The sequence below is a fragment of the Armigeres subalbatus genome, chromosome 2, assembly GCF_024139115.2.
Source record: "Armigeres subalbatus isolate Guangzhou_Male chromosome 2, GZ_Asu_2, whole genome shotgun sequence".
Taxonomy (NCBI): Eukaryota; Metazoa; Arthropoda; class Insecta; order Diptera; family Culicidae; genus Armigeres; species Armigeres subalbatus.
In genome coordinates this window covers 136945918-136972318 of record NC_085140.1, presented here as the reverse complement: position 1 = coordinate 136972318, position 26401 = coordinate 136945918, and the positions used below count along the sequence as shown (strand labels likewise).

Genomic DNA, 26401 nt, shown 5'->3' with positions numbered 1-26401 from the left:
AATTCTGGAAAGAACCTTCGGAAAAATTCTTGAAGGAACTTCCGAAGAAATTGCTGAAGGAACTTCAGGAGGAATTGCTTGGGTATTTTCCGGATGAATTCCTGAAAGAACTTCTGGAGGTATTCCTTAAAGAACTTCCTGGAGAATTCCTGAATTTCGGAAGGATCTTCCGAAAAAAAACTTCCGGAGGAATTCCTGGAGGAACTTCCGGATGGATTCCTGGAGGAACTTCCGGATGGATTCCTGGAGGAACTTCCGGATGGATTCCTGGAGGAACTTCCGGATGGATTCCTGGAGGAACTTCCGGATGGATTCCTGGAGGAACTTCCGGATGGATTCCTGGAGGAACTTCCGGATGGATTCCTGGAGGAACTTCCGGATGGATTCCTGGAGGAACTTCCGGATGGATTCCTGGAGGAACTTCCGGATGGATTCCTGGAGGAACTTCCGGATGGATTCCTGGAGGAACTTCCGGATGGATTCCTGGAGGAACTTCCGGATGGATTCCTGGAGGAACTTCCGGATGGATTCCTGGAGGAACTTCCGGATGGATTCCTGGAGGAACTTCCGGATGGATTCCTTGAGGAACTTCCGGAGGAATTCCTGGAGGAACTTCCGGAGGAATTCCTGGAGGAACTTCGGGAGGAATTCCTGGAGGAACTTCCGGAGGAATTCCTGGAGGAACTTCCGGAGGAATTCCTGGAGGAACTTCCGGAGGAATTCCTGGAGGAACTTCCGGAGGAATTCCTGGAGGAACTTCCGGAGGAATTCCTGGAGGAACTTCCGGAGGAATTCCTGGAGGAACTTCCGGAGGAATTCCTGGAGGAACTTCCGGAGGAATTCCTGGAGGAATTCCTGGAGGAACTTCCGGAGGAATTCCTGGAGAAACTTCCGGAGGAATTCCTGGAGAAACTTCCGGAGGAATTCCTGGAGGAACTTCCGGAGGAATTCCTGGAGGAACTTCCGGAGGAATTCCTGGAGGAACTTCCGGAGGAATTCCTGGAGGATTTTCCGGAGGAATTCCTGGAGAAACTTCCGGAGGAATTCCTGGAGGAACTTCCGGAGGAATTCCTAGAGGAACTTCCGGATGGATTCCTGGAGGAACTTCCGGATGGATTCCTGGAGGAACTTCCGGATGGATTCCTGGAGGAACTTCCGGATGGATTCCTGGAGAAACTTCCGGATGGATTCCTGGAGGAACTTCCGGATGGATTCCTGGAGGAACTTCCGGATGGATTCCTGGAGGAACTTCCGGATGGATTCCTGGAGGAACTTCCGGATGGATTCCTGGAGGAACTTCCGGATGAATTCCTGCAGGAACTTCCGGATGGATTCCTGCAGGAACTTCCGGATGGATTCCTGCAGGAACTTCCGGATGGATTCCTGCAGGAACTTCCGGATGGATTCCTGGAGGAACTACCGGATGGATTCCTGGAGGAACTTCCAGAAGTTCTTTCAGAAATACCTTCGGAAGTTCTTTCAGGAATACCTCCAAAAGTTCCTCCAGGAATTCCTCCGGAAAATCCACGAGCAATTCCTCCTGAAGTTCCTTCGGCAATTTCTTCGGGAGATCCTTCAAGAACTTTTCCCGAGGTTCTTACCAGAATTTCTCCAGAAGTTCCTTCAGGAGTTCTTCTGGCAGTTCCTTCAGGATTTCCTTTGGAAGTTCCTTCAAGAAATTGCTCCTCAAGTTTCTTCAGGAATCCCTGAAGTAACTTCCGGAGGAACTACCGGAGTAAATGCTTTAGAAATTTCCGTAAAAAATGCTTAAGGAGCTTCCGGAGGATTTGATGAATGAACTTTCGGATGATTTTCTGAAGGAACTTTCAGAGAAATGTCTGAAGTAACGTCAGAAGAAATTTCTGAAGGAGCTTTCGTAGGTGTTTTTGAAGGAACTTCCAGAGGAATTCCTGAGGGAACTTCTAATTCCTTCTAGGAACTTCTAGAGGAATTCCTAAATTACCTTCTAGAGAAATTTCTGAAGGAAGTTCTGAAGGATATTCCGGAGGTATTCCTGAAGGAATGTCCGGAGGTATTCTTGAAAAAACTTCTGGAGATAATCTTGAAGGAACTTCCGGAAGAATTCCTGAAGGATCTTCCAGAGGAATCGCCAAAGGAACTTTCCAAAGAATTCCTGGAGGAACTTCCGGAAGAGTTGCTGAAAGAACTTCTGTTGGCATTGCTGAAGGAACTTGCAGAGGAATTGCTGGAGGAATGTCTGGAGCAATTGCTGAAGGATCTTCCGGAGGAATTCCTGAAGGAGCTTCAGGAGAAATTTTGAAGGAACTTCCGGAGAAATTCATAAAAGAACTTTCGGAGGAATGTCTGAAAGAACTTTCGGAGGAATTTCTGAAAGAACTTCCTAAAAGAACTTCGGGTGGAATTCTTGAAGGAACTTCCGAACGAAATGATGCAGTAAATTCCGCACCGCTTCCTCCGATCACCAATGGTAGGACGTCGGCACGCCGCCACCGCTTACTCAAAATTGTCCATCACGCCGCCGCCAATTAAATTGCAATCGGCGCACAGATCTATCCCGGAACCGGTTCCGGGTGCTTGAAACATGAACAATAAGGTTCAAAATTATATTAGAGACATTTCTATGATTGTTTTTTTCTTGATCTGATTTCGAAAAGTCGAAATGTGCGTACAACTAACAGCTTTGGTAACGAACTTCAACTAACGAACTTTCATGATGAATCATGAAGTTTGATATGTCGCATGCTATGTTTTTTTCAAAAACCGGATATAAGTCTTCCACAGGGTCCCCGGAATTGGTTCCAGGTGTTCCGGGATGTTTGGATCAACTGGATCAAAAGGATCAAAATTGATAGTAGAAATCTAAAATTAGTTTCAAAATTTCTTTCGCCAAAAAATACCGATGATTGATATGCCTTATGATACATTTCGAAGTATTCTGGTATATGTCCCCAGTTAGAGCCCCGGAACCGGTTCCAATGTGGCCATCATGCATCCAAATTTGTTCAGAAGCATCGCAAATAAGTTGTCTTCATGATACGGGTATAAAAAGACGATATTGGTACGAATAACAAACATAAAAGTCAAAAATGTCCTAAATGGCCACCCGACAGACCCCACTGGGATTCGGTATAAATCCGTAACTGGTGGACCAACATGTCCAATCGATCGATCCTCTGAATCTATGATAATTTCTGGTTCATGTCTGAAAATTTCAAACAAATCGGTCAAAAGTTGAATGAATTAGAGCAAAAACATCATCAAAATTTTGATGCACAAAAGAGGTTGGGGATGCAAAGGTTAATCATCAATTTTAATCATTGCATACATCGCTTTTATTCATTACTAGCAGACCCGACGAATTTCGTCTCACCAAATAAATATTTATTCTCTGATTAGATCTCGAGTTATGAAGAAATTTGTGTTTCATTTGTACGGGAGTCCCCCTTTTCAAAGCAGGGAGAGGTCTTGAACCATCTTATAAACCTTCCCCGGCCCCTAAAAGCTCTTCATACAAATTTTCGCGCCGATCGGTTCAGTAGTTTCCGAGTCTATAAGGTTCAGACAGACAGAAATTCATTTTCATGTATATAGATTCTTTAATCATAATCATACAATTTTTATGCCTTTAATATCATAGTTTGGTAGAAAGGTTACTTGATTATTGATCACTATGCAAATCATTCAATTTGATTATTCATAATCATTAATCATTAATCATATCGATAGTTAATCATTAATCATACACATATTGTATCAACATTTAATCACGATCGGTAATCGTTAATTATACTTCAAACGTTTTATTCATCAATCATAATCGTTAATCATTTTTTAAATTAATTTAATCGTTAATCATAATCATTAATCATTGTCAAAAATGAATAAATCATTAATCATAATCTTTAATCATAGAGTTAAATGATTTAATCATAACAAATTTAATCATTCATTGGAAGCTTTATTCATTAACGCTCTACACTGCACACAAATATGAAAAACAAAACTATTTGCGCTCCAATTCTTTGTTTTCGAATGTTATTGATTGGAGTAGATGGTATGGAATCATGAAATAGTTCCCCCATATCACAAATAAACGCTGAAGAAATGCATTGTCGGGGTGTTACATAAAGCAGGGTTTGTCGAGTTACAAAAAATGATGTCCGGAAACCGAGGAAATCTTATTCAAATGCTTTCTCCAGCTTATATTTTATTGGCAACTAAAAATGTATAAATCATAAGTTTGTTTTAAAGAAATAATTAGAAAATCAGAGACATCTTTGCATTTCAGGCATAATTATGACAGATTAATGTTTACTCAGAAATTTTAACACACCACAGATTGCTGAAAAAAAAAATATATTTAAAAAATATAAAAGGGTGCACACCTCAATTGTCAAGAGGGGTAATTCAAAGTATTATGGCATCCTCGCTGGCGACTTTGCTACATAGCTTAAAATATTCATCTTCATGAAGCAACTTCGGTCCGAATTTTGACAAACATCGCATGAATATTCAAAACATAGAATGACATAGTCAGATGACTACTCCACGAACTCATTCATTCTACTGTCACTGAGTGTGTTCACTATGTGCAGAAAAAAACTTAATTAGCATTGTTTATGTTGATGTTTACCGTTGAAAGTGCCTCGCGGATGAAAATCGGATTCAGTCCTGTGTGATAAATCACTTTACTCATTTGAAACGTGTTCAGATTTCAGATAATTTATCAATTTGTAAAATATGCATAAATATTCAATGACTAATATTCAACTGAATATTGACTGTCCAGAGGCGACTATGAATGTGTCGGAAGTGAAATGACAAGTGAAGAAAAATGGACTTCACTAAAAATTTTCGATTATTTTACACTCTGCTTTGCTACATCCAGTTTAATTTACTACTTTCGGGTAATTTGGTGTTAAGAATTTTTTAAATCATATTATGATAGAATCTTGTTACACCATTTGAAAAAATGGCGATTAAGAACAAAATTCCATCAAAATAAGTTATAAATATCACTGTTACTTGAGAATGGAATTGTGAGCCCCTGGTTCTGAGTAGAAATTGAAATGTGTTTGATTTGTGTGTGAATTCATCTTCGGTGGTCTTGAGCTAGGATTATTATACAAATTATTATATAAATTATTATACAAAAACATTATTTGTTGAGAAGATAATAGTAAAAGCATGTGCAGACACTGCTTTCCATGGCTGCTGTGGTTTTGTTTTTCTTTGACTGCATGGCAGAATGAATAGCAAAAATAAATGTCAACCATTTTCATCCCTGCATGCAGGCATGAGTTAAACGAATTACTATCCTAAATCTATTTTTAAAAAATAACTTTATTCACTTATTAATCCTACTGTCCTAATCCTAAGCTAATCACAAACTGACTGTTCGCATTCCGATGGCTGCTGATATTTATAGATGGTGAAAAGTGTTTTCTTTTGACTCCTTATTTTGATTCGATAATGATAATTATCGATTGTTGATGTTTGGTCTCCGTGTGGCTCGGTGATATCGTTGACTTGATCGTGTGTCGGGTCGACGTGTTTTGGATTGGCGGTAACTCATGGACCGAGCTGAATGGAAACGATTTTTATGTACTACTAAATCTACCCCGGCCTTAGTTTGAATAAATAATAATAAGGAGCTAAAATGCAAATTTTTACGTTTTCCATACAAATTTCAAACACGTTACAGAAAGTGAAGACACAACTAATCGAGCCAATTTCCCTCACAGCTGAATGTAGTCCAAAATTTAAAACTATTCAGAAAAACCATTATCTCTCTTGATTGAATAAAATTTGCGTCGTCCCATAAAACTGTACCCGACTCTTAAAAGCCGTTCTTGCATTGACATATTCTTTAAAGATTAACGTTGGTTAAATTGTCGAAAATTCAGAAAAAGACAACAAATTTGAATTTGAATATCCAACCTAGTTACATAATGTGATTGCTCCTATTCATTTTCCCTTTTCGCCTTTTTGAGTTAACTGCCCAAAGCTCATGTCTTCTGGTGATTCTATTTTGAGAACTCCCTCATTTCTTTTCCATGTTGAGCATCTCAACCGTGTAGAAACGCCTGAATACATATTTATTTTGGACTAAATTAAATTTCACCTTTTCATAACTTACCTCTTCCGATCTTGATAGCAAACAGCCCTTCCAAAAGAACAACCCTTTCTCAGACGATAACTGGAATTAGGAAACCGTACCGGGACTCGTAAATAGGTCAACGCCCTGATGATGGAAGAGACTCAACAAAATTACATTAGGACACGCTACGAGGTGTCGCAATAATAATAAAAATATTTTTCACCATGCTTTCCGATCCATTTTCCACCATCACCATAATAGTCATCGTCTGCCGCCTACGCAGAGCGAAACTCCCAATGCCTACCTTATCTGATGATGGATGAAAGTAGGTAGGCACTAGAGAGTCCCGAGAAGGAAAGTCCTTATCGCTGCGTCCACGGTCGGATAGTTCGATATCCCATTTAACCGGAAGCGAAAAGGGTCATCGTTTCGACTGTTGTGCTGCCACACTACTATACACAACAAAGACGGCGACAACGAAGAACGACCGAGCAAACCTTCATAAAGCATGTAGTGAGGTGGGAAATGTGAATTTCTTCACCGCCGGGCAGTGAACGATCGAAGGAATAGATTTTTATTTGATGATTTTAAATTGTGTTTTAGATAATTTTGAATCATCATCAAACAACTTTTTGTACTATGAACATCTTCAGATGAGGATTTTCACAACGTAGATGTTTTCATTTTCCTTAAAAGTGCCCTAACACGCCACTGCACTGGAGGGAAAAGGGTTCGACATTTCATTTGTATACCCTTTTCTCGTGGCTTAAACTAGTTCGAGCATTTACGATTAGATTTTCCACTCCTTTCTAGTGAGAAAATGGTGAATGGCTGTCGTTGATAGAACTTTTCACCCACACACAACTTTTTAATAATCTATGCAAGAAAACCCAAGACTATTCGCTCTGGAAGTGATGGTGCGTTTCTTGTGCAATATGGATGTTTATAGGAAGGCTTTCGTTCTCACGCGTTCGGCAATTTGAGAATTTTTGAGATAAATGCCAAATAGCGCACATTTGGTAGTAACCAAACAAGTGCGATAAATTTACCTTATTGGCGTTCAAAAAAGAGGTCGAGATATTTTAAAACTGGAATCAATATTTAGGCTTACTTCAATTGCATGAAACAAAACAAGGTGTTTTAAAACATTTTTTTTCGATTTTATTCGCCAGGCGAAACCATACGAGTGTAAATACATTGATCGATTCCTCTTCATCGATGTTGTTTGTCACCAATAACTATGCTGGAAGAAATATTATAACAGTGATTGTTGCTTCTGTCTTCTGATGTTAAAACGGCATTTGATCCAGAGGATATTTCGTAGGTAAGCTATGAATTAGTAAACAAAGATTCAAACGTCGATTTGTCGAATTTATTAGCACAGTATCATCGGGTGATAATTTGTCAGCATTCAATCCAAATTACACTCAAACATAAATAAAGCGACTGGACGACTGAACGATAAACTATGAATATCTTTGAAAGCATAAAAAGATAATTAACATATTGTAGGGAATAAAAAGATTCAGCAGAATAACGATTATAGAAAGCATACAGTGAATGGTAAGAATAAAGAAAATTGCGACCATGAGATTAATGACAATAATGTCACGAGATGAGCCGGCCAAGGGTCAAAAGTCTCGGTGATAAAGACGATAATAATAATAATAACAATAATTGCGGGAGTAAAAAGAATAAGGAGCATTAAGAAAATGATAATACTGAGGAAAACTAGACAATCAAGACAATGTGGAAATCGAATTAAATGAAGATAAGGAAGAGCAGGGAAAGCCTGACAAGAATGAAAATAACGAAGAAACTGTAGAAAATTCAGAAACTGGTGAGAATGAAAGAACGGGAAGAATTAAGGAGCGAAGAAAATAAGGATATGGCCAGCAAAAAAGTGAAGAAAATTTGAAGAATTGGAGAGAATAGAATAAACGCACATTCACATTTATTCGCATATGCATTTCTGCTGTTTGGAAAAAAAATGCTCAGATACAGATTTTTTTATCTAAGCAATGCCCGACTTCATCGCAATTCATAAAGAGGCTGAGTCTGATAAAAAACGTGTATCAATGAAAAAGTTTTTTTTTTATTTTAGTTCTTATATTGACATTGTATACCTTTTAGTTATTTCCATTCCATTTTCATTTATGGTAGATTTGAAATTTCTTTGGAAATATTCAATTCTTGTTGTTGAAAATTGATTTAGGCTCTTATTGAATTTCTTTGGAATTTTAGGAATCCAACCACATTTCAAAGGTTCTAATGGATTTTCAAGAGACTTATATCGTTTACGAATGTGAACGCTCAGTCAAGCTCATTTAATAATATTGGGAAAATACCGTCAACTGAGGTGACAATACAATGGGTCTGGGGATGATCGCTCTTATGAACAGACTCTAGTCCTTCTTCTTCTTCTTCACTGGCATTACATCCCCCACTGGGACATTGCCGCCTCGCAGCTTAGTGTTCAATTAGCACTTCCACAGTTATTAACGGCGAGGTTTCTAAGCCAAGGTACCATTTCTGCATTCGTATATCATGAGGCTAACACGATGGTACTTGTATGCCCAAGGAAGTCGAGACAATTTTCAATCCGAAAATTGTCTAGACCGGCACCGGGAATCGAACCCAGCCACCCTCAGCATGGTCTTGCTTTGTAGCCGCGCGTCTTACCGCACGGCTAAGGAGGGCCCTAGTCCTGTAGTCCTGTAGACTCTAGTCCTGTAGGTCCGATAACTACATCGTTCAAAAAGGTCTCCTATATTTTAGTTTTCTTGTCCGAAGATACATTAGTTCCATAATACAGATATTCTATGGTGTTGAAACAGTAATCCATTCTCACCGTCATTTGGCCTATTTTTACGATCGTTGAATAAAAACTGAGTTTTTAGCTCAATCGAATAGAAATGGATAGATCTTTTCAAAACGAAAATCGGGAATCAGTTATGACACATTTAACACATATTCGGCATCAAACGTTGAGATTAACATTCAGATATTAAAATATGTTGAAATAAACTTAGCATCAACACAAGGAGCGGAACCTTTTTACACCATTTCCAACCGTGATACGAAAATTGAAGAAAAACTGCTACATCCCCTGACCACCATTCATCTGAATATCTGCACCGCAACGCCGGTGCCTTGTGTGAAAACCTCGGCACCAGCTTTGTCATCGGGGTTACGCTCGACATAATCTGGACAAAAGCACTGTCTCTCACACAACACTTTAGAGACATTCCCACACTGTGACTACACACAAAAAGAGCTTCCCCGGAAAAGGACCAACCCGTCTCGTTGTAAACCCATCGCCCGGAGGTGTGTCGGCGGGTTATGCTAAAAATGTTAATACCAAATTGAACGACTATGACAACGACTAAATTCACTTCCTCGTTTTTGTCATGTCGACACCAGCAAACCGTCAGTTTCGGGAACCCCAGTCAGTGACGACACGTACCTAAAGTATGTTCCGAAAATGTGCTTTGGGCGATGCTGATGACGATGATCATGATAAGACCGCTACAATTGCTGCCACTCTTGATGATGGCTGAATGCTGGGTGCCGGAGATGATGGTGCAAAACAGGAGGATATTTTCCATTACACGCCTTTTAATTATAAATCCTTTGACAGGGTGAAGGAAGAGGATGTTGAAAAGGATTTCAAATCCGGAGAAAATACAAACAGTTCGACGCAGTATTGGGTGGATGAGTGGGGTCGGGAATTAGGTGCCGAAAAACAACGTTGACGACGTCGTTGGCAGGCTGCGGATTGGGACAAAATGGAGTGTAACATTAGCATTAGGAGCTGATTATGTGGATGATTTTGATGGATTATGTACTCAACAGTAGCGGAATGTAATACACACTTTGTTTCATCCATACGTGAATCTGTGGAAAATGGGTGATGTTTGTAGAAATGGAAAATATTGACACCATACTAATTTAATTCCGTTAAGGAACATTCTTATTTCAATTATTAATTATCGATAATTGGTCAAAGATTTAGAAATAGGTAAGGGAGATAACGAATTTCCGGGGAATCCTATCCCATTTTTTTTTATTACGTTATTAACGTGTTTTTTAATGGAACATCAAGTTCAACAAAGGACCTGTCCTATTGTTTCCTATTGAAAATTGGCCGGATCGCAGTGTGGGATGTTATGGCAAAATAGATGTTTTCACGCCGAAAACGCTTGAAAAAGTCTCGTCTGTTTATGAGATACTTAGCCTTGATTGATTTGCTCACAAAAAATTGTATTCAACGGGGAATCTTATTCCATTGTTGCCTATTGAAATATTGTTGGATTGGATTATAGGATCAAAAGTTTTAGTCAAAACAACAATTTCAAATGCATACAACAAAAATAACTTTTTTTGGCACTTATACTCATCACAGTCATCAGATTTGCTCGCAATAAGTTACGCTTGACCTACTGAAAATCGGCCTGATCGCACTATGGGATCAAAAGTTATGACCAAAATACATTTTCTACAAACCCCGTGCAGAAACTAACTCATTTTCGGGCACTTAACACTAACTGATTTGCTCGCGGCAGGATGCATTCAATGAAGAATCCTGTTAACTAATTATTTTGTGCGAGATGATGAAAGAGTGGTTAGGGATACTCTTTGGAAAAGAGGGAGGGTGTAGGGGGAGGTGTTTTGTTTAGTTATCGATCAACTCAATGTAACTCCTGAATCCCATGATCGATTTCAATCAAATTTTGATCAAATATAGGAAACGATTTTATTGGATGTGGGTAGGTTATTTTACACCTTTAAACCTTAATTAACAATGTAGGCACTATTGTTAATTTTGGTTCCTTATTTAGTAAATCCCATTGTTTTCATATGGGATCGTTCAAATTGGGACCACTAGTGCGACAACTGGTGCAAAGGACGTCAAAAATTGAGCAAAATTAATTTTTACAATTATGCTTTGCTTGTTTTGGAGGAGATCAAAGGTGTTATCGTATCATATGAATACGCTTTATCGATATTAACTTGTTTTGCGATGAGGGACGATTCAAATATGACGTCCACTACTTTTTGAGATTTCCAGACCCCCCTCCCCCCTCTGTCTCGCTTTTTTGTATACCTAGTATATGCAGTGTCACAAAATCTTAGACCCCCTCCCCCTCTAAAACATGTGACATCATTGTTGAACGACCCCTGATTTGATTGGCCATTGAGCATATAAAGCACTAGTGCGATAACTGGTGCCATAGCCACGACTGGTACATCTAGCATAGTGCCCTTTGAATATGAAGTTAAAAGATCACGAATTTATAAAACACAAACTAAAAAAATGCTCCACTAAACCTTATCGAATTTCCTTCTTTTTTTACTTTATTAAAGTGTTTTTTAATCTACAGATTAAGTTCAACACCGCTCGAATTTTCTTCCTAGATGAGACAATGAGGAGACGGATCTAAATGGGGGAAAGCGCAAGACGAAAAAGCTTTTGTATTTGGGATCGCGCGACTCAGTATCTGTATCTGGGTATAATCACTTTATTGAAGATTGGAAAAAACCATAAGAGGTGCATAGAAAGTGGTCTGACAAGTTTGTAGAAAATATTTTAACAAGTAATTCAAAATTGCTAGAAATGGTAAACAGAATTTGTGGGATCTCCACATTTATATTTGTGAGTATGTGAGACAGGTGAGAACCGTTGAGCTTTGATCTCCCTCGTAAAGTGTACCCTAATATAGAAAATACAGACGTAGTTCTACATCAAAACTCTAATTATTCCACCTAGCGGTGTTAGTGCATTTCTTGTGCGATATGAAAGGTTAATTCCGTATATGAAAAGTCTTAAACAACACTGTTAGGTGAACAGTTTCATTATCCACTAATTTGTTATGCTCGTTTCAAGAATGCTCGTCGAACGCAACTTGTTGCAAAAAAAAGGTAGAACAAATTTTTAACTAAGTTCTCAATAACGAAAAACTAATTAGAACACGTTGCGCAGGTTAAAACCGCGTTACAGTGGGTTTTTGGTTGGAGTTTGGAAACCACATACCAACCACGTGACTCTACCATACGTTGGTGGGCCTCTCAGGAGATAAACCAATCCACGTGTGAGTAAAGATTGGCGGTGACAACGGTCCACTCTAACACGGCCGACAGAGTGCCATCTGGGGATTGGCTCAAGAAATCAGACGTTTGAAGTTACCGCAATCTGAAGCAACTTCGTACCGAGAAAAGTGTTCGAGAGTCGATTCATCAGAAAACAGGTCAGATCCACCAAATGTATTTAGAATTAGTTGAAGCTAGGAAGAATCTGGTCCCGGACCTTAGGCGTTTCCGCAAACGTGACATTTAAGTTGTCTTGTTGTGTAGGGGTTATCCCGCCTATCTAAAGAGTAGGAAGTTGAGGGTTTGAGCCCCTCCAAGACACGTGGATTCTTTTTCACAAATTTCATATCAATTAGTCCATTTCAAAACATATGCAAGAAGTACGCAGAACAATTGTACGATCATCCGAAATAATATGTTCAGCTTTGAGCGGCTGGTAAATGAATTAAGTAGTGCGTGGGTTTTCATTTCGAGAAGTGAGCAGAACGACCACGCGATCATTCGGAATAATTTGTTCTGCTTTGTGCGGCCATGCAATTATTAACTAGTGCGCGTATGGTCGTATTTTAGGTTACACGCCGGTTTGATAGGTAGAAACGTGAATAGAGTATTTTTAATGTGCGTATTTATATCCCATCCCATAGATCGCATCGCATACCAAAGTGAATACGAATGAAATATCCTTCAAGAGCAACACAATTCCATATCCCAAGACAATCGTGGAGATGCAGAGGTGTTCTCGGCGAAAGCCATTTGGCCGAATTCCACTAGGCCGAACAATCCAAAAGGCCAAAACCCATCTGGCCAAAAGTCATTTGGCCGAAAGGGTCATTTGGCCGAAAGAGTCATTTGGCCAAAAGCGTCGTTTGGCCGAAAGGGCCATTAGGCTGAAAGGTCATTTGGCCGAAAGGGTCATTTGGCCAAAAAGGTCGTTTGGCCGAAAAGGTCATTTGGCCGAATAGGTCATTTGAAAAGTGAGAAATTAGGAATGAGAAGACAGATGTTTCACACCTCACTCTTCATTTTTCTCTTCTCACTGAAACGTTTCACTACCAACTTCGCACTACTCACTTTCCACAGTGAGAAGTGATAAATGAGAAGTGAGACGTGTCACTCCTCATTTATCACTTCTCGCTGTTAAAAGTGAGAAGCGCGAAGTGAGTAGTGAGACATTTGGCCGAATAGGTCATTTGAAAAGTGAGAAATTAGGAGTAAGAAGAGAGACATCTCATCATTCATTCCTCATTTTTCACTTCCCACTGTAAAAAATAGAAGCGCGAAGTGAGTAGTGAGACGTCTCATTACTCGCTACGCGCTCCTCTTTATTGATTTATTGATTTATTGTTGCTACATCAACAGACTAATTTGTCCCAATGATGGTGTGATAAAAAAAACTATTTGGGCTAATATAAAACAAAACTAAAAGTTATACATTTAAAACAATTTACAAAAACATATCAGTCTTCACGTAGTCTACTGTGCTGAAAAGAACTGGTAGAAACGGCGGCGCTGCGTCTGTCGGGGAATGTTAAAGTCGAACAAGACTGAGACACGATTGAAGTTTCTCTTCAATCCGCTGATAGCACCATGCATGCTGTAGTTAGTTCGGCTGAAAGGCAATCTTAGCATTGCGCCGATTCGTAGTGCCTTGGGACGGAAGTTGATGCTAATTTGATCCAGAATAGAGCTACAGTCAATTCGGCCTTGCAAGATGTCAGCAATTAGAAGAGCTCGAGTTGTCTCCCTACGGTGTCGAACGGTTCCAAATGTATCAACTGACATGTTGACGTTGTGGATCCCTCCATGCAAGTTTACGTAGTGCGAAACGTAGGAATCGGCGTTGCACCGACTCGATTCTGTCGGAACCGTTGCCGGCGTCCAGTCATGTATGTACGGAGCCATTCTAAAAAAAAACACATATTCCAAGCTTTTGGAATTTTGCTATAGCGATAGAGTGGTTCAGCTTGTCGAAGGTGGCGGATAAGTCGGTATATATTACGTCCGTTTGCGCCCTGTCATTCATGCATTCCGTAATATATGAAGTGAGGCACAACAAGTTAGAAATGGTGGAGCGGCCGATCGTAAGCCCATGTTGGTTTTCGGACAAATAATGTTTGCAGTGAGAAAGCAGAGGTTCCATGATTACAAGTTCGAACAGCTTTGAAATGGAGCTCAGAGACGTTATTCCTCTATAGTTATCCACGTCTCGTCTATTTCCCTTTTTGTGAACAGGAAACATGTTAGCAGTCTTCCAGCATGAAGGAAAGTGGCCATTGGAGATAGATAGCCTAAACAGAGCAAGCAGAGGTGTTAGCAAACTAGAAATGTGTTTCTTCAGGAATGCAGAGGGGACACCATCGGGGCCGGGGTTAAATGAAAGCTTGAGTCGTGAAGCTGCAGTCGAGATCATTTCGGCGTCGATGTCGATATTGCTCAGTGCTTGGCCAAATTCGGCCGAATTGACCGAACTTCGGCGTCGGACAGCTGCTCGACGTTTTCATCAGAGAACTTCAACGAAAAAAGACAGCAAATGTCCTTAGTCGTGGTCGGCTTTCCGGTAGTCGTACGCTACGGGAACAGGAAAATCGTCAAAGTCGTTTTCCAAGTTCTCCGGAATAGAGAAAACTAAAGGTGGATGATGCGGGACGAGTTTGACCAAAGGAGCAGGGGTCATGTAGATGCATGGAGCGACGTCTCTGGCACTCGCAAAACATAGGTCCAAACTGCGTAGATTTTCGTTTACGTCGTGATTAACTTGAACTAGCGTCGCCGCGCAGTAGCTGTCGATTACCTTCAATGCCCCGGAATGGAATGTGAAATGTTCGCCGTCGGGATAAAGAAACCCATTGTGAGATGGTTTCCATGAAACACCGTGTAAATTGAAATCTCCTAAAACAATAACTTCGTCGCTTGAGGCCATATTTTCCACTATAGATGAAACAGAGTGGCAATGAGTATCGATGTAAACCAGATCTCTAGTTCTGTCAGGAAGAATGTAAACAGCGCAAATATGAAGGAGGCGATCTTGCAGGACGATGGTCACCCAGATCTGCTCCAAGCTTTCCCATTCACGACTTTCGACTTTCGACTAGACTTCAAACCACATCTTACTGCGATTAAAACACCACCGCCGGAAGACTTTCTGCTGTTTCGTGAACAACGATCGCAGCGGTGTACCTCGTAACCAGAATCGAATACTTGATTAGAGAGTGAGCGACTATCGAGTCAGGTTTCCGTTAACACGATCACGTCATAACATCACGATCACGTCATTAACATTCTTTCTACAGTGAGAAGTGAGAAATGAGGAGTGAGATATGAGAAGTCTCACTTCTCACTGTGAAAAGTGAGAAGCGCGTAGTGAGTATTGTTTTGCAAAGGAGACTTCTCACCTCTCACTTCGAGCTCCTCATTTTACAGTGAGAAGTGAGAAATGAGGAACGAGAATTGAGATGTCTCTCTTCTTACTCCTAATTTCTTACTTTTCAAATGACCTATTCGGCCAATTGTCTTATTCAGCCAAATGTCCAATTCGGCCTGATGACTCTTTCGGCCAAATGACTTTCAGCCAAACGACCCTTTCGGCCAAACAACCCTTTCGGCCAAATTACGGCCTAGTGGCATTCGGCCAAATGGATATCGGCCGAATTGGTTTCGGCCAAACGACCCTTCTCCATTCTCGGCCTCTGGTAGTAACGAGAGTTTAACTAAAAATCCTTCCTTCCCTTTATGACCGTAAGGGCGTCGCCAGCGTCGTTATTGACTAAAAATATTTGAGCTTCCGAAGTGTGTAAATTGAGAATGGGTAGATAACCATTTAATTCTCTGTGCAATTTCGCAAGTTCTGGTCAATCACGGAGTAGGAACTACGAATTGTACGGCCATAATGCCCATGGTCATTAGTTGAAAGCATGTGCAATTTTTATGACCGGGTAGTTTTTTATTTTATTTTTTACTGTAACTTTTAAGTTCAATTCGATTCTAATTCGAGAGATGAGACACATACCAATCAATTATTTAATTTGCAGACATTTCACGATTTGAACTTACTTGATTGCCATACACTAGACAGCGATCCGGCAGATTCAACTGCGCGCGTCGAGAATGATTAGCAACTAGCGCGCTAACTCCGTTATTAGTTGAATTCTAAAAACGAACCATTAGGCAAAGTTGTAGAAAAAGACTAAAATATATACGTGCACTTTTAATTAAAGATATAGCAAAAAAAAAGTCAAAACAGCCAATAAAAGAAGCAGTGGTGTGCCAATAAAAAATGGCAAATCGCACTAAAAATGAAGAAAATAGCAATAAAAAAGTGCAAAAGTGCTTTTATTAACTCTTTATTAACCGGTGAAACTGATGAAAAAGACAACAGTAAACCGCATAAATGCAATCAAAAATAAATATTTTCACATCAAATAAAGCCATTTTAGCACTAAACAAAACACAAGAAGCAATAAAACTTTCCATATTTTCCACTAGAAATAAAATAATTAGCAATATAATAATAATTAGTAGCAATAAAAATAACTGAAAGTGTGCTTTGTTTCGAGCGTATTTTATTGTCATTTGAGCTCAACCTCCAATTATCATTTCGCCCTCTATCCAAGCCTTCTCTTTAGACGTAGTTTACGTCAAAACACGTTAATAAAGAGAAAAAAATCGATCAAGAGGCCTTCCAACTTCCCTTTGCAGAATAAGGAACTGTTTATCCTTATCGTTTTTAATCAAATTTAATGCATTTCGTCGAGCAATGTCAAACAAAATATCCAAATCCAAATCTCCAAATTCCAAATTATTAATGAAACTAGACTCTTGCTCTTTCTGTTTATCTCCCGCGTGAGAAGATTTTTTTGATAATTGCTCGCATTTTGTTAAATGATTTTAGGAGCTTAACAACAGAATTGTAGTGTTGCATTAGAGGAATTCTATATTTCTCCCAAAAAAATTGAAGTTCAGTTACTATAGTTTTAGCAGCTGGTTTTATGGTTGGTTAGTGTTGATTTTTCATTATAAAACGCATCCGACCAAGCACATCACCGTTTGAAGGCAACTTTACACCTTTAAAACTTTCAATTGGGACAACAAATTCCATGCTTAATTCTTCCTTAGATTTTGAATCCATTTTATGTATTCCAAGATCAAATATCACTTCACAAAAGCAAGAAGTACATTTTTCTTGCAGGACCAGTTGTTTTGGAGATACAACGATTTGAAGAGAGAAAAATTAGTTACGTTATATCGAGGTATACCTGTAGAAATAAAGAGCTTTTATTTGATTTGTTAATACAACAAATAGGCCTAGGGGAAGTGCACCGTTTTTGGCCAACTTAGTGCCTATTTTGGCCAACCCTGAAAAATACACATTTTTCCAAAATAATCGATCTGTTAAAAGCAGCGTTGAATCGTGAGGGATTTATCTCTTGTTGGAACTAATAAAACCCTTATGAATTGCTTTATTTTTTGAGTTATTCGCAAAATTGGCCAAATTAGGAACATGGCCAAAACCGGTACAGTCCCCCTAATGATTTGGAAGTTGCAATTTTATGAAAAATTCAAATTCCTGAAATGATCGATTTTTCTGAATACCCTATATTGACATTGGTCACCATATAGGGGAAATAATAAAATGGGTCCAATATTGTTCTATAAGGAACGATCCTACCAAATAAAAGGTAATTTTGAGGGATCATATCAATAATGTTGGAAATGGATGGCTGTATATTTTTATTTGAGGCTAACAAAATAAATGGAAGAAGTACTTAATTTATTTCGTGTATTTACATTCACGCTTCGAAAATTGAGCTCTAAACTATAGCATAAACCAAACTTGGCCAAATTTTGAGTTCTTCAATTTATGTCAATTTTGAGTAAATTTTTTTAGCGTGTTAGCTCGAAGATAAAACGACGCCAGAAAATTGCGAGACTAAACATCGAACAATATCCCGGATGTGTTTTTCTACTAAAAAAAAAACCCCTTGCCCCCCTTATTCACCCCTTCCCTCTCTAGCTATACTACTGTACAGAGTACGGAAAGTATTTACCAATCGGATAAAAATTCGCGAGATTGCGTGATAATCATGCATTTAATTTCGCACGGCACCGAATACGCCTGCATCGCCGCCGCAATGGTCGGTGGTACGTTGCTCTCATTTTAAACACCCCTGGGGGACACGCTCGAAACCCTCGACTTTGGATGCTTATAACTTGGCCAATTTCAAAGGGATTTACATCCGGTCTTCACCAGTCGCTTCCTTATATAAAAAAGGTTCTACATTTTGTCCACAACAGGAATCCGTCGACTACAGCGCCACCTAGAAGCAAAAAACTGAAACGGTTGCGTTTCCCCATACATTTGGATCACTTTTCCCATACACATCACATACGTCCTTTTGAATAAGTACCGGATAAATAATCTGTTTTAATGATAGAACTTTACAAATGTTACTCTGGTTGTTAAATATTGGGAAAGCGCCCATCTCTAATCATCATGACATAATGATGACATACACAGATGTCAAATATGATTTACGTTCGTTGACACGTACACATTTATGGATACACTACTTGTATACTCTCGCACGCCACGCACAATTTTCATGCTTAGTTGAGCTGCCATATTAGTTGAGCTGCCATTTACGGTTTTACTGGGCTGCAGGCGGACAGATAATGGAAGGACACCCGAATTGTCGTATGCTCGGATACGACAAAAGTAAGGAATACCATCTTAGCAGGTAATTCAGAATAGTGATGAAATAATTATACCTACTAACCTTCAATTTACATCAAGGTCACGTCCGAGTGCGTCCGTCCGTCCAGATAGCGAACCAACAAAACTGTCCGAAACTACCAGCAAGGATATGGCCAACCAGCGAGGTTTCCCAAGTAGGTAGGTAGGATCAAATATCTGATATTAATTTCGATTATAATTTTGTTTTACGTTGTACAGGATGTTTTTTACCGCCGGACCAACACATCCCCGGTGATGGGGTGCGGGGCCTGCCCATTACCGTTGTTTTCGGATTGACGAAACTCCAACAAAATAATAGCATATTCAGAGATGTGCCAAGGAATTTCTTCAATAGAAGCTCATCAGTACGGCGAGTGCGGTCAGGCCGGTTAGGCTATGAGCTGCGATTCGGAACAAAGTCCGTAAGTACTAGAACAATAAGGAGTTAACCGGCAAGAAAAAAGTTATCAAAATAATACAGTATTGAATAATGCTTATTGGAAAAAAAATGCCGATTTAATTCTTAAACGTACTTGTCAAAAGACGAGTTTGTACAATCCCATTGAAATTCCACCACTTAATTGTATCTTGACAGATACGTATTTCTAACTCAGCAGTAAGGCCGTCTTCAGTGTCTCGAGACGGCCTGACTGTTGAGGTCGAAATACGTATCTGTCAAGATACAATTAAGTGGTGGAATTCAATGGGATTGTACAAACTCGTCTTATGACAAGTGAAGACATTCCACTAAAAAGCTCAAAATAATTTTCTTAATCTTAAACGTAGATAAAGTGTAATCGTCTGTATTTTTAATGATTATCCATACATTTCCAATTTTCCTAGGGAAACCGTCGAATAGAAATAGTCTGCCTATGATAGCATGTCAGTCCCTTCTCTGCTGAGTTTTCTATTTATATGTGACTTATATGCCATTATAGACAGTAGTAAAGCAAGTACATGGCGGTGCAAATGTATGAATGATACAAGGAACATGGATGATATGTTGTTGTAGTAGTTATCTTAGAAAAATATATAAAATGTACCAAAAATTGAGAGATTTTTAAACTTCAAAATATGGTAGCTCAACTTTTAGTACATTTAGATATCAGATGGATTTAATTCGATAAGACAATAAGGAATAAACTGATATGGTTCATTGGTAGTTTTTTTATTTAAAATACTATGTCTTTCAGGTAGTAATTTGTTTTTCGTAATATCCTCTCAGTTTACTCATTAGTGGCTTATTGAAAAATAGTAGTATATCGGTTTTTGTTGGAATTGTGAGGTTCTTAATGCTGCAATCATAGTCACGCTCGCTGTAATAATCACTCAGTGACTCGTCTTTCACAAATCAGCGACTATATCAGTGGTCTAACAACTCTCAGCGCGCTAATAGCATAGTTCTCCTGCCGCACACAGAGTTGCCACAATGGTTTTAGTTTAGCTAAGGTCAGTTACCTGACTGGTTGAGGACGAGAGCTTAAGCAATGACTATAATGTAAGTACATATTTCCAAACTATGATCCAACAAATTCTGATTCACTGAGTAAGAGCAAATTAGATCTTTTTGGTTGTTGATCATCTATATTTGCACTCCCATATACATACGTTACTATTTAATTTGAATTATTATTGTGAAAGACTGAACTTGTTATCAAAATTCACACTACAAATCTAATCTAATTGATCATACTACAAGACAATTATATGGAAACCGCTCCCATTTCCATCTCGCCGCTTCTTCTTGCATACATGGGTGATCACACCTAAAAAACAAGAAACAAAGCATATTCCTTTTAATTGCTTTGTTTTTGATATACATGGCAGCTATGATATGAATTACGAAGCAGTAACCATATATAAAACAAATAAAAAATATGAAAGTTTTACCCAAATCCTGCTAATTTGCATTTTTTTTTTCATATTTACATTTATTTATTTTTCAGAAATATTCTAATACTGTGTAAAATTTATCCATAATCGATCATTTATTTTTTCTATATAAACAGGAAAACGACGTCTGGTAAATATTACATTCGGATGCAAGTACCGGCACCAGATTTCTGTAACTAATCTTTCAGACATACTGATAAACAAATAAAATGAAGTATTTAACTCTTCTGAAAATAAAATTGCTTTTCATTCATTTTTGCATTCGTGTCACATTGTCTTTAACATATCCGATTCTTTTTTTTTAATGTAAGTAATTTATAGCTGGATCTAGTGCTATTATTATCAGAAGATCTATATCGATAATTTTTCAAATATTATCGTTGAATGCTACGTTACACTATTGAATCCTTAGTGTAACGTAGCATTCAACGATAATATTTGAAAAATTATCGATATAGATCTTCCAGATGATTTTGATTTATTTATTTATTTTCAAAAAGCGTGTAAGTTAATGCTATTTAATCTGGGCTTGTACAGAAAGACTATCATTTCACTCAAAATTTGAAATTTTTATAGAAGGCTCCGAGACCCCAATTGACTCAGCTCGACGATTAGAACAAATGCCTGTCTGTCCGTGAAAGTAATCCTTGATCAGGGAAAGGGCTAGTTCATCACTTTTGAATTTGTTAACGACTGGCTATTACGTTCAAAAGTTATGAAGAAATTGGTGTTACGAATCATACAAGGTTGGTGTCTTGACACATAACATCTTTTTAAATGATAAATTTTCATTTGCTATAACAATTTTTCATAATTTTCCTTAGAACATTTGAATTTTTTATTGCTATTTTGGTGTATTTAGTTGGATTTGTTTTACAAAATCACAGAGTTTTCAGCTCAAATGACAATAAAATACGCTCGAAACAAAGCACACTTTCAGTTATTTTTATTGCTACTAATTATTATTATATTGCTAATTATTTTATTTCTAGTGGAAAATATGGCAAATTTTATTGCTACTTGTGTTTTGTTTAGTGCTAAAATGGCTTTATTTGATGTGAAAATATTTATTTTTGATTGCATTTATGCGGTTTACTGTTGTCTTTTTCATCAGTTTCACCGGTTAATAAAGAGTTAATAAAAGCACTTTTGCACTTTTTTATTGCTATTTTCTTCATTTTTAGTGCGATTTGCCATTTTTTTATTGGCACACCTCCGCTTCTTTTATTGGCTGTTTTGACTTTTTTTATTGCTAATTCATATTTTTTTATTGATATTTTATTAGGCTGCCGTAGAAAAACCTTCGCACTAGAAGTCCACCATACAAAATATTTTGAAATTCAGCTTCTGGAATGTGTTATTGACAAACTACTAAATGATCGAATGCAAATTACTGAATGATCATTAGCATCCTTGCACCCGGAAAACTCACAATGGCTTGGTTTGTGTTTGGATTGCTACATTGTCGCTAACTATCGGAACTTTGGTAGTCCAGTAAAGGACAGTGGACAGGTTATTGGTTACTTGTTACTTAGTAGCTACTTGCTATACGGAAGTGGAGATTGTATGGCTGGGGTTTATCACGGTCTGCTGTAGAGACGTACGATTACAATCTCTTCGGTGATACCGCTAGCTCCAGCTGCGTTCGTCTGGATGGTAATTTTTTATTCAATAAGCAATAGTGATGCAAATACTAGAAAAAGTTAGGATTTTGTTTCTGTCCTGTACAATAATATAACCATCAAGTATAGAATAACGGAATTACCCACATATTGTGATATCTGCGCCACCAAAAAGTTAACGGACAACACTCTGGACAAAATGATATTAAAAACTCAATTACGATCCAACATTTTCCTCCCTCATACGTTTCTACGACTGTTTTATTACGTTTTCAAATCTAATGTTTTCTTTGTAGGTACATGTGGCCAAGAGGAAGGCCCCCTTTTCACCGAGGGAGTTTATTCCTGGGAGAGATTTCCTTGTATGGCGTTGGGGAAAACATACACACGAAGCAAAAATACAATAATTTGGCCATACTTTGCAACATTTTGGTACATTTCGTCTACGAATGGCGATTCCCAGGTGTCACATTTGGCACGAGCCTAGATATGCGATTTATCCTTCGCTTTGGATAGTCAACATTCAGCAAGGAGGACCTGAAAATGCGGAAGAATAAAGCATGGAAGGAGATTTTGTTAGCAACTAGGGTGGTAGTCAATTGTGGCGCTCAATGCTGTTTTTCATTCAACACAAAGAAGGAAAGTCCCTTTAACGATGTAAGAAAAGGTTGATACCCTAAGCAACGTGCCGTCCGTCGTCGTCAGCCGGCAACGAATAACGTGACATTAAACATTTAAAAGCCAGTAACGACATCGAGGGTGAGATAAAAGGTGATGGAAAAATAATTTAGCAAATTGCGTGCACACTCCCAAATCATTACAGTTTACGGTGAAAGATCGCTTTTTCCACTTGCGGCCATCCTAAGAGGCCATCGCGCGTCACGTTACGTGCCTACCTGTATGTGGGCCTCGTAGGAAGTAAGAAAGAAAGCGCGTCTTCACAGATAAGGAAAAAAAACACTGGCCTCCAGAAGGGACCGGCCGTTTATTTTGCCTCTGTCCGTCAAAGCGTTTTACTTTATTGCTCTAATCCTGACGCTCTCTTGAGAGCCATAGATAAACAAGCTAAACAGCAGCGACAGACGTTTGGGCAAAAAGAAAAAAAGTTTTCTTAGATACATCTACCGCTTATTAGTCTTCCGGATCGCTCGTGGAGGAGATTTTAATTGAAATTTATGACAAATTTGTCTAGAAAATTGACATAAATGTGGCAGGGTGATATGTCATCAATGTTTTGTGATATTAGGCTCAAGAAAAAAAAGTTGGCTTGTAGTGAAGTTTTATATGTCTTGAGTTATCTTTTTACAACTAACACAACTTCTTTCAAACATATCGAGAATCAGCTAAGTAATTGCAAACATTTTGCACATTCCTCCAAATTGCTTAGATTACTATCAAATTAGTTCAAGGCCATCGCTCCAGTAGTTGTTACACAACGAAGCTGCTGTTGCTGTTGACGCATCCTTAAACAAGATACAGACTTCCCTATCGTGAATAATTGAAGAAAGGCAACATTAAATCCAAAGAAGCCGGATGAAAATGGTGAAATATTTATTTCAATTTGCGTGCTGGCTTGACATTTTTTTTTTGCTTTGGGGAACCTATTTTGGGGCAGCAGTACATCTATTTTTCCCACCAGTCGCCTTTTGAAGGTCTTATCTTACTCTGACAGACATTGAATTTCACTGACACTTACTCCTCAACAAAAACTCTTATCCCCGTGGTCGCTAGCGACCCGCCGTCTTCGGCCGCGCATTTGCTGCTTTATTTGGAACCATTATCTTACGGAAGAGATTCTGACTTTTGTTTTTGCTCTTCAGCAATTTTCTTTGCGCTCTCCCCCGCATTCATGACCAGATTCAAAGCTCAGTGAAAAAAAAAAGAAGTCAGGAAGCCGCCACTCAACTTACCGAGAGTTGGATCACCAAGGCGAAGAAGCGAAAAAATAAATTACGTGAAATTAAGAAAAATATCCAATTCATTAACGGATGACATTAACATATTTTTGCTTTATAGCCTTGGTTCGTGCCACGATCTGATGCCGGTTGCTCGGGTGATGGCAAAAGATTTTCCGCCTTTTGGCTTGCCCCCCACCCAACTGTGGAGTTTGCCACTTAGAGCTTGCAAGAAAAGAGGAACAGCAAGTCTGCTAATTGAATAATTGAATTGGATTTGCAGCCCAAGCAGAGTGACACTTGTTCTAGGCGAATGACGATGAACTTAAATCACTAATCTAAGCGCAGCTGTTGGAGCTAGGACTAAATTGAATTTGATTTCCTTCAGCTGAGGTGCAATTCAAATTGATCTTTAGTAAGATAATGGGCATTAAATGTAATAAATAGTGATTGAGTTGAGGGTAGGAGTGTCCTAGATTATTGAAACTTTAAAAGTTTTGCACGTTTATCTAATGCAAATAAATTTGAAATCTCATACTAAAGAGTTTATAACCCTTATTAAAACTTCTTTTCCGCATTCAGACTAATGCCGGAATTTCAATAAGATTTATACAGACTTCTGGAAATTGTATCTGGCATTCCTGGTTTCGAAAGCTGCAGTGGGTGTTCTTGGAAAGAACGTTCTATGGCTACACGATGAGAGTTAGCCGTGCGGTAAGATAGACGGCTACAAAGCAAGACCATGCTGAGGGTGGCTGGGCTCGGTTTTCGGTGCCGGTCTAGGCAAATTTCGGGTTGGAAATTGTCTCTACTTCCCTGGACATAAAAGTATCATCGTGTTAGCTTCAAGATATACGAATGCAGAAATGTTAACTTGTCTTAGAAACCTCGTAGTGAATAACTGTGGAAGTGCTCAATGAACACTAAGCTGCGAGGCGGCAATGTCCCAGTGGGGTATGTAATGCCAGTGAAGAGAGAAGGGGATGACAAGCTACACCATCTTTGTCACAACTCTTCTGAGTCTCCAATACGAGTGCACTGCGAATGCAACATAAACATTACGTTCCAGAGTTATTAAAAAACAAACCGAGATGCGAGCAAATCGGTGCCTGAAAAATGAGCTCCACTTTTTGCGAACTTTTGGGCACATACACACACACATGCACTGCCTATGCTCGCATATCAGTCCCATCTTTGCTGGATTTCCTACTCATATGGGACAAATATGCGATTGTGGGCAGTACAGACATCACCTCAATTCGTCGAGCTGAGTCGATCGGTATATAACACTCCGTGCCTCCTATAAAAAGTTTGTTTTTGGAGCGAACATCACATCCGTATATGGAGGCCCATATACAGATGTGCTCGACTTGCGGTTAGCGGCAGTATAGCCTTTACGTATACTTTGTATACGAGAAAGGAAAAAAAAGTAAACAGATACTCTTTTAGTCTTTTAGTAACAGTGCATACATGTATGCTTATTGCAATAAGCGTTATTAAGACTCTAAATAAATATACCACCTTAGTAATTTTATTCCAAATTTATATTTTCCCCCACATTTGCCTCGAAACACAGCACCAGTAAATCATCCTAACACTATCCGATTACTGAACCCAATGGGTAGCAACCCGCTCGTCGAAATTTATGTGTTCCCCAAGCCAAAGAAAAATCATCGCCGTATTTCATGCTACACCATCGCCGCCCTCGCTCTCGTCTGTGCAAAACAGCGAACGGGCGACTATCCTCGAGTATCCAGTTCACGCCGCACTTTCGATATGTTTGCGGTCAGTCCGTGAGGTCATCGGAGAGTATATTGAATTAAACATAGGCAGCGAAAGAGCAAGTGGGAAGATTAACAGGTGAACCCATCGCAGACATCGCCATCACCATCGGAAGAAGCTTAGGCGCGCAACCCTTGCCTTGCTCGCTATAAGCTGCCATCGGTCTAATACCTCCGGCGAAAAGTGGCCGGGGCTCTCAACGGTGCGGTCGTTGGCCGTTATGATACTGCCGTTGTTCAATGGCGTGAGTTGGATATTGTTTCGTGAAGATTAAATGTGGCTAAATGTTGTCACAATATGTTTATTG

General features: G+C 39.0%; 1 protein-coding gene across 2 annotated transcripts in view; it reads left to right on the top strand.

The window, feature by feature from the left end:
• The window catches only part of LOC134215169 (uncharacterized), a 147283-nt gene extending 126254 nt beyond the window's left edge, over positions 1-21029 (top strand). Inside the window, exons 2-5 of one of the 2 annotated variants that reach the window (XM_062694411.1) lie at positions 18808-18906; positions 18963-19057; positions 19122-19324; positions 20912-21029. In XM_062694411.1, the coding sequence (XP_062550395.1) occupies positions 18842-18906; positions 18963-19057; positions 19122-19324; positions 20912-20929 (381 nt within the window). In that variant the 5' untranslated portion in view covers positions 18808-18841 and the 3' untranslated portion in view covers positions 20930-21029. Of the gene's footprint in view, positions 1-18807; positions 18907-18962; positions 19062-19121; positions 19325-20911 lie in introns of those variants that run through there. The other variant, XR_009980054.1, reaches the window with a different exon arrangement.
• The last annotated feature ends 5372 nt before the right edge of the window (positions 21030-26401 follow it).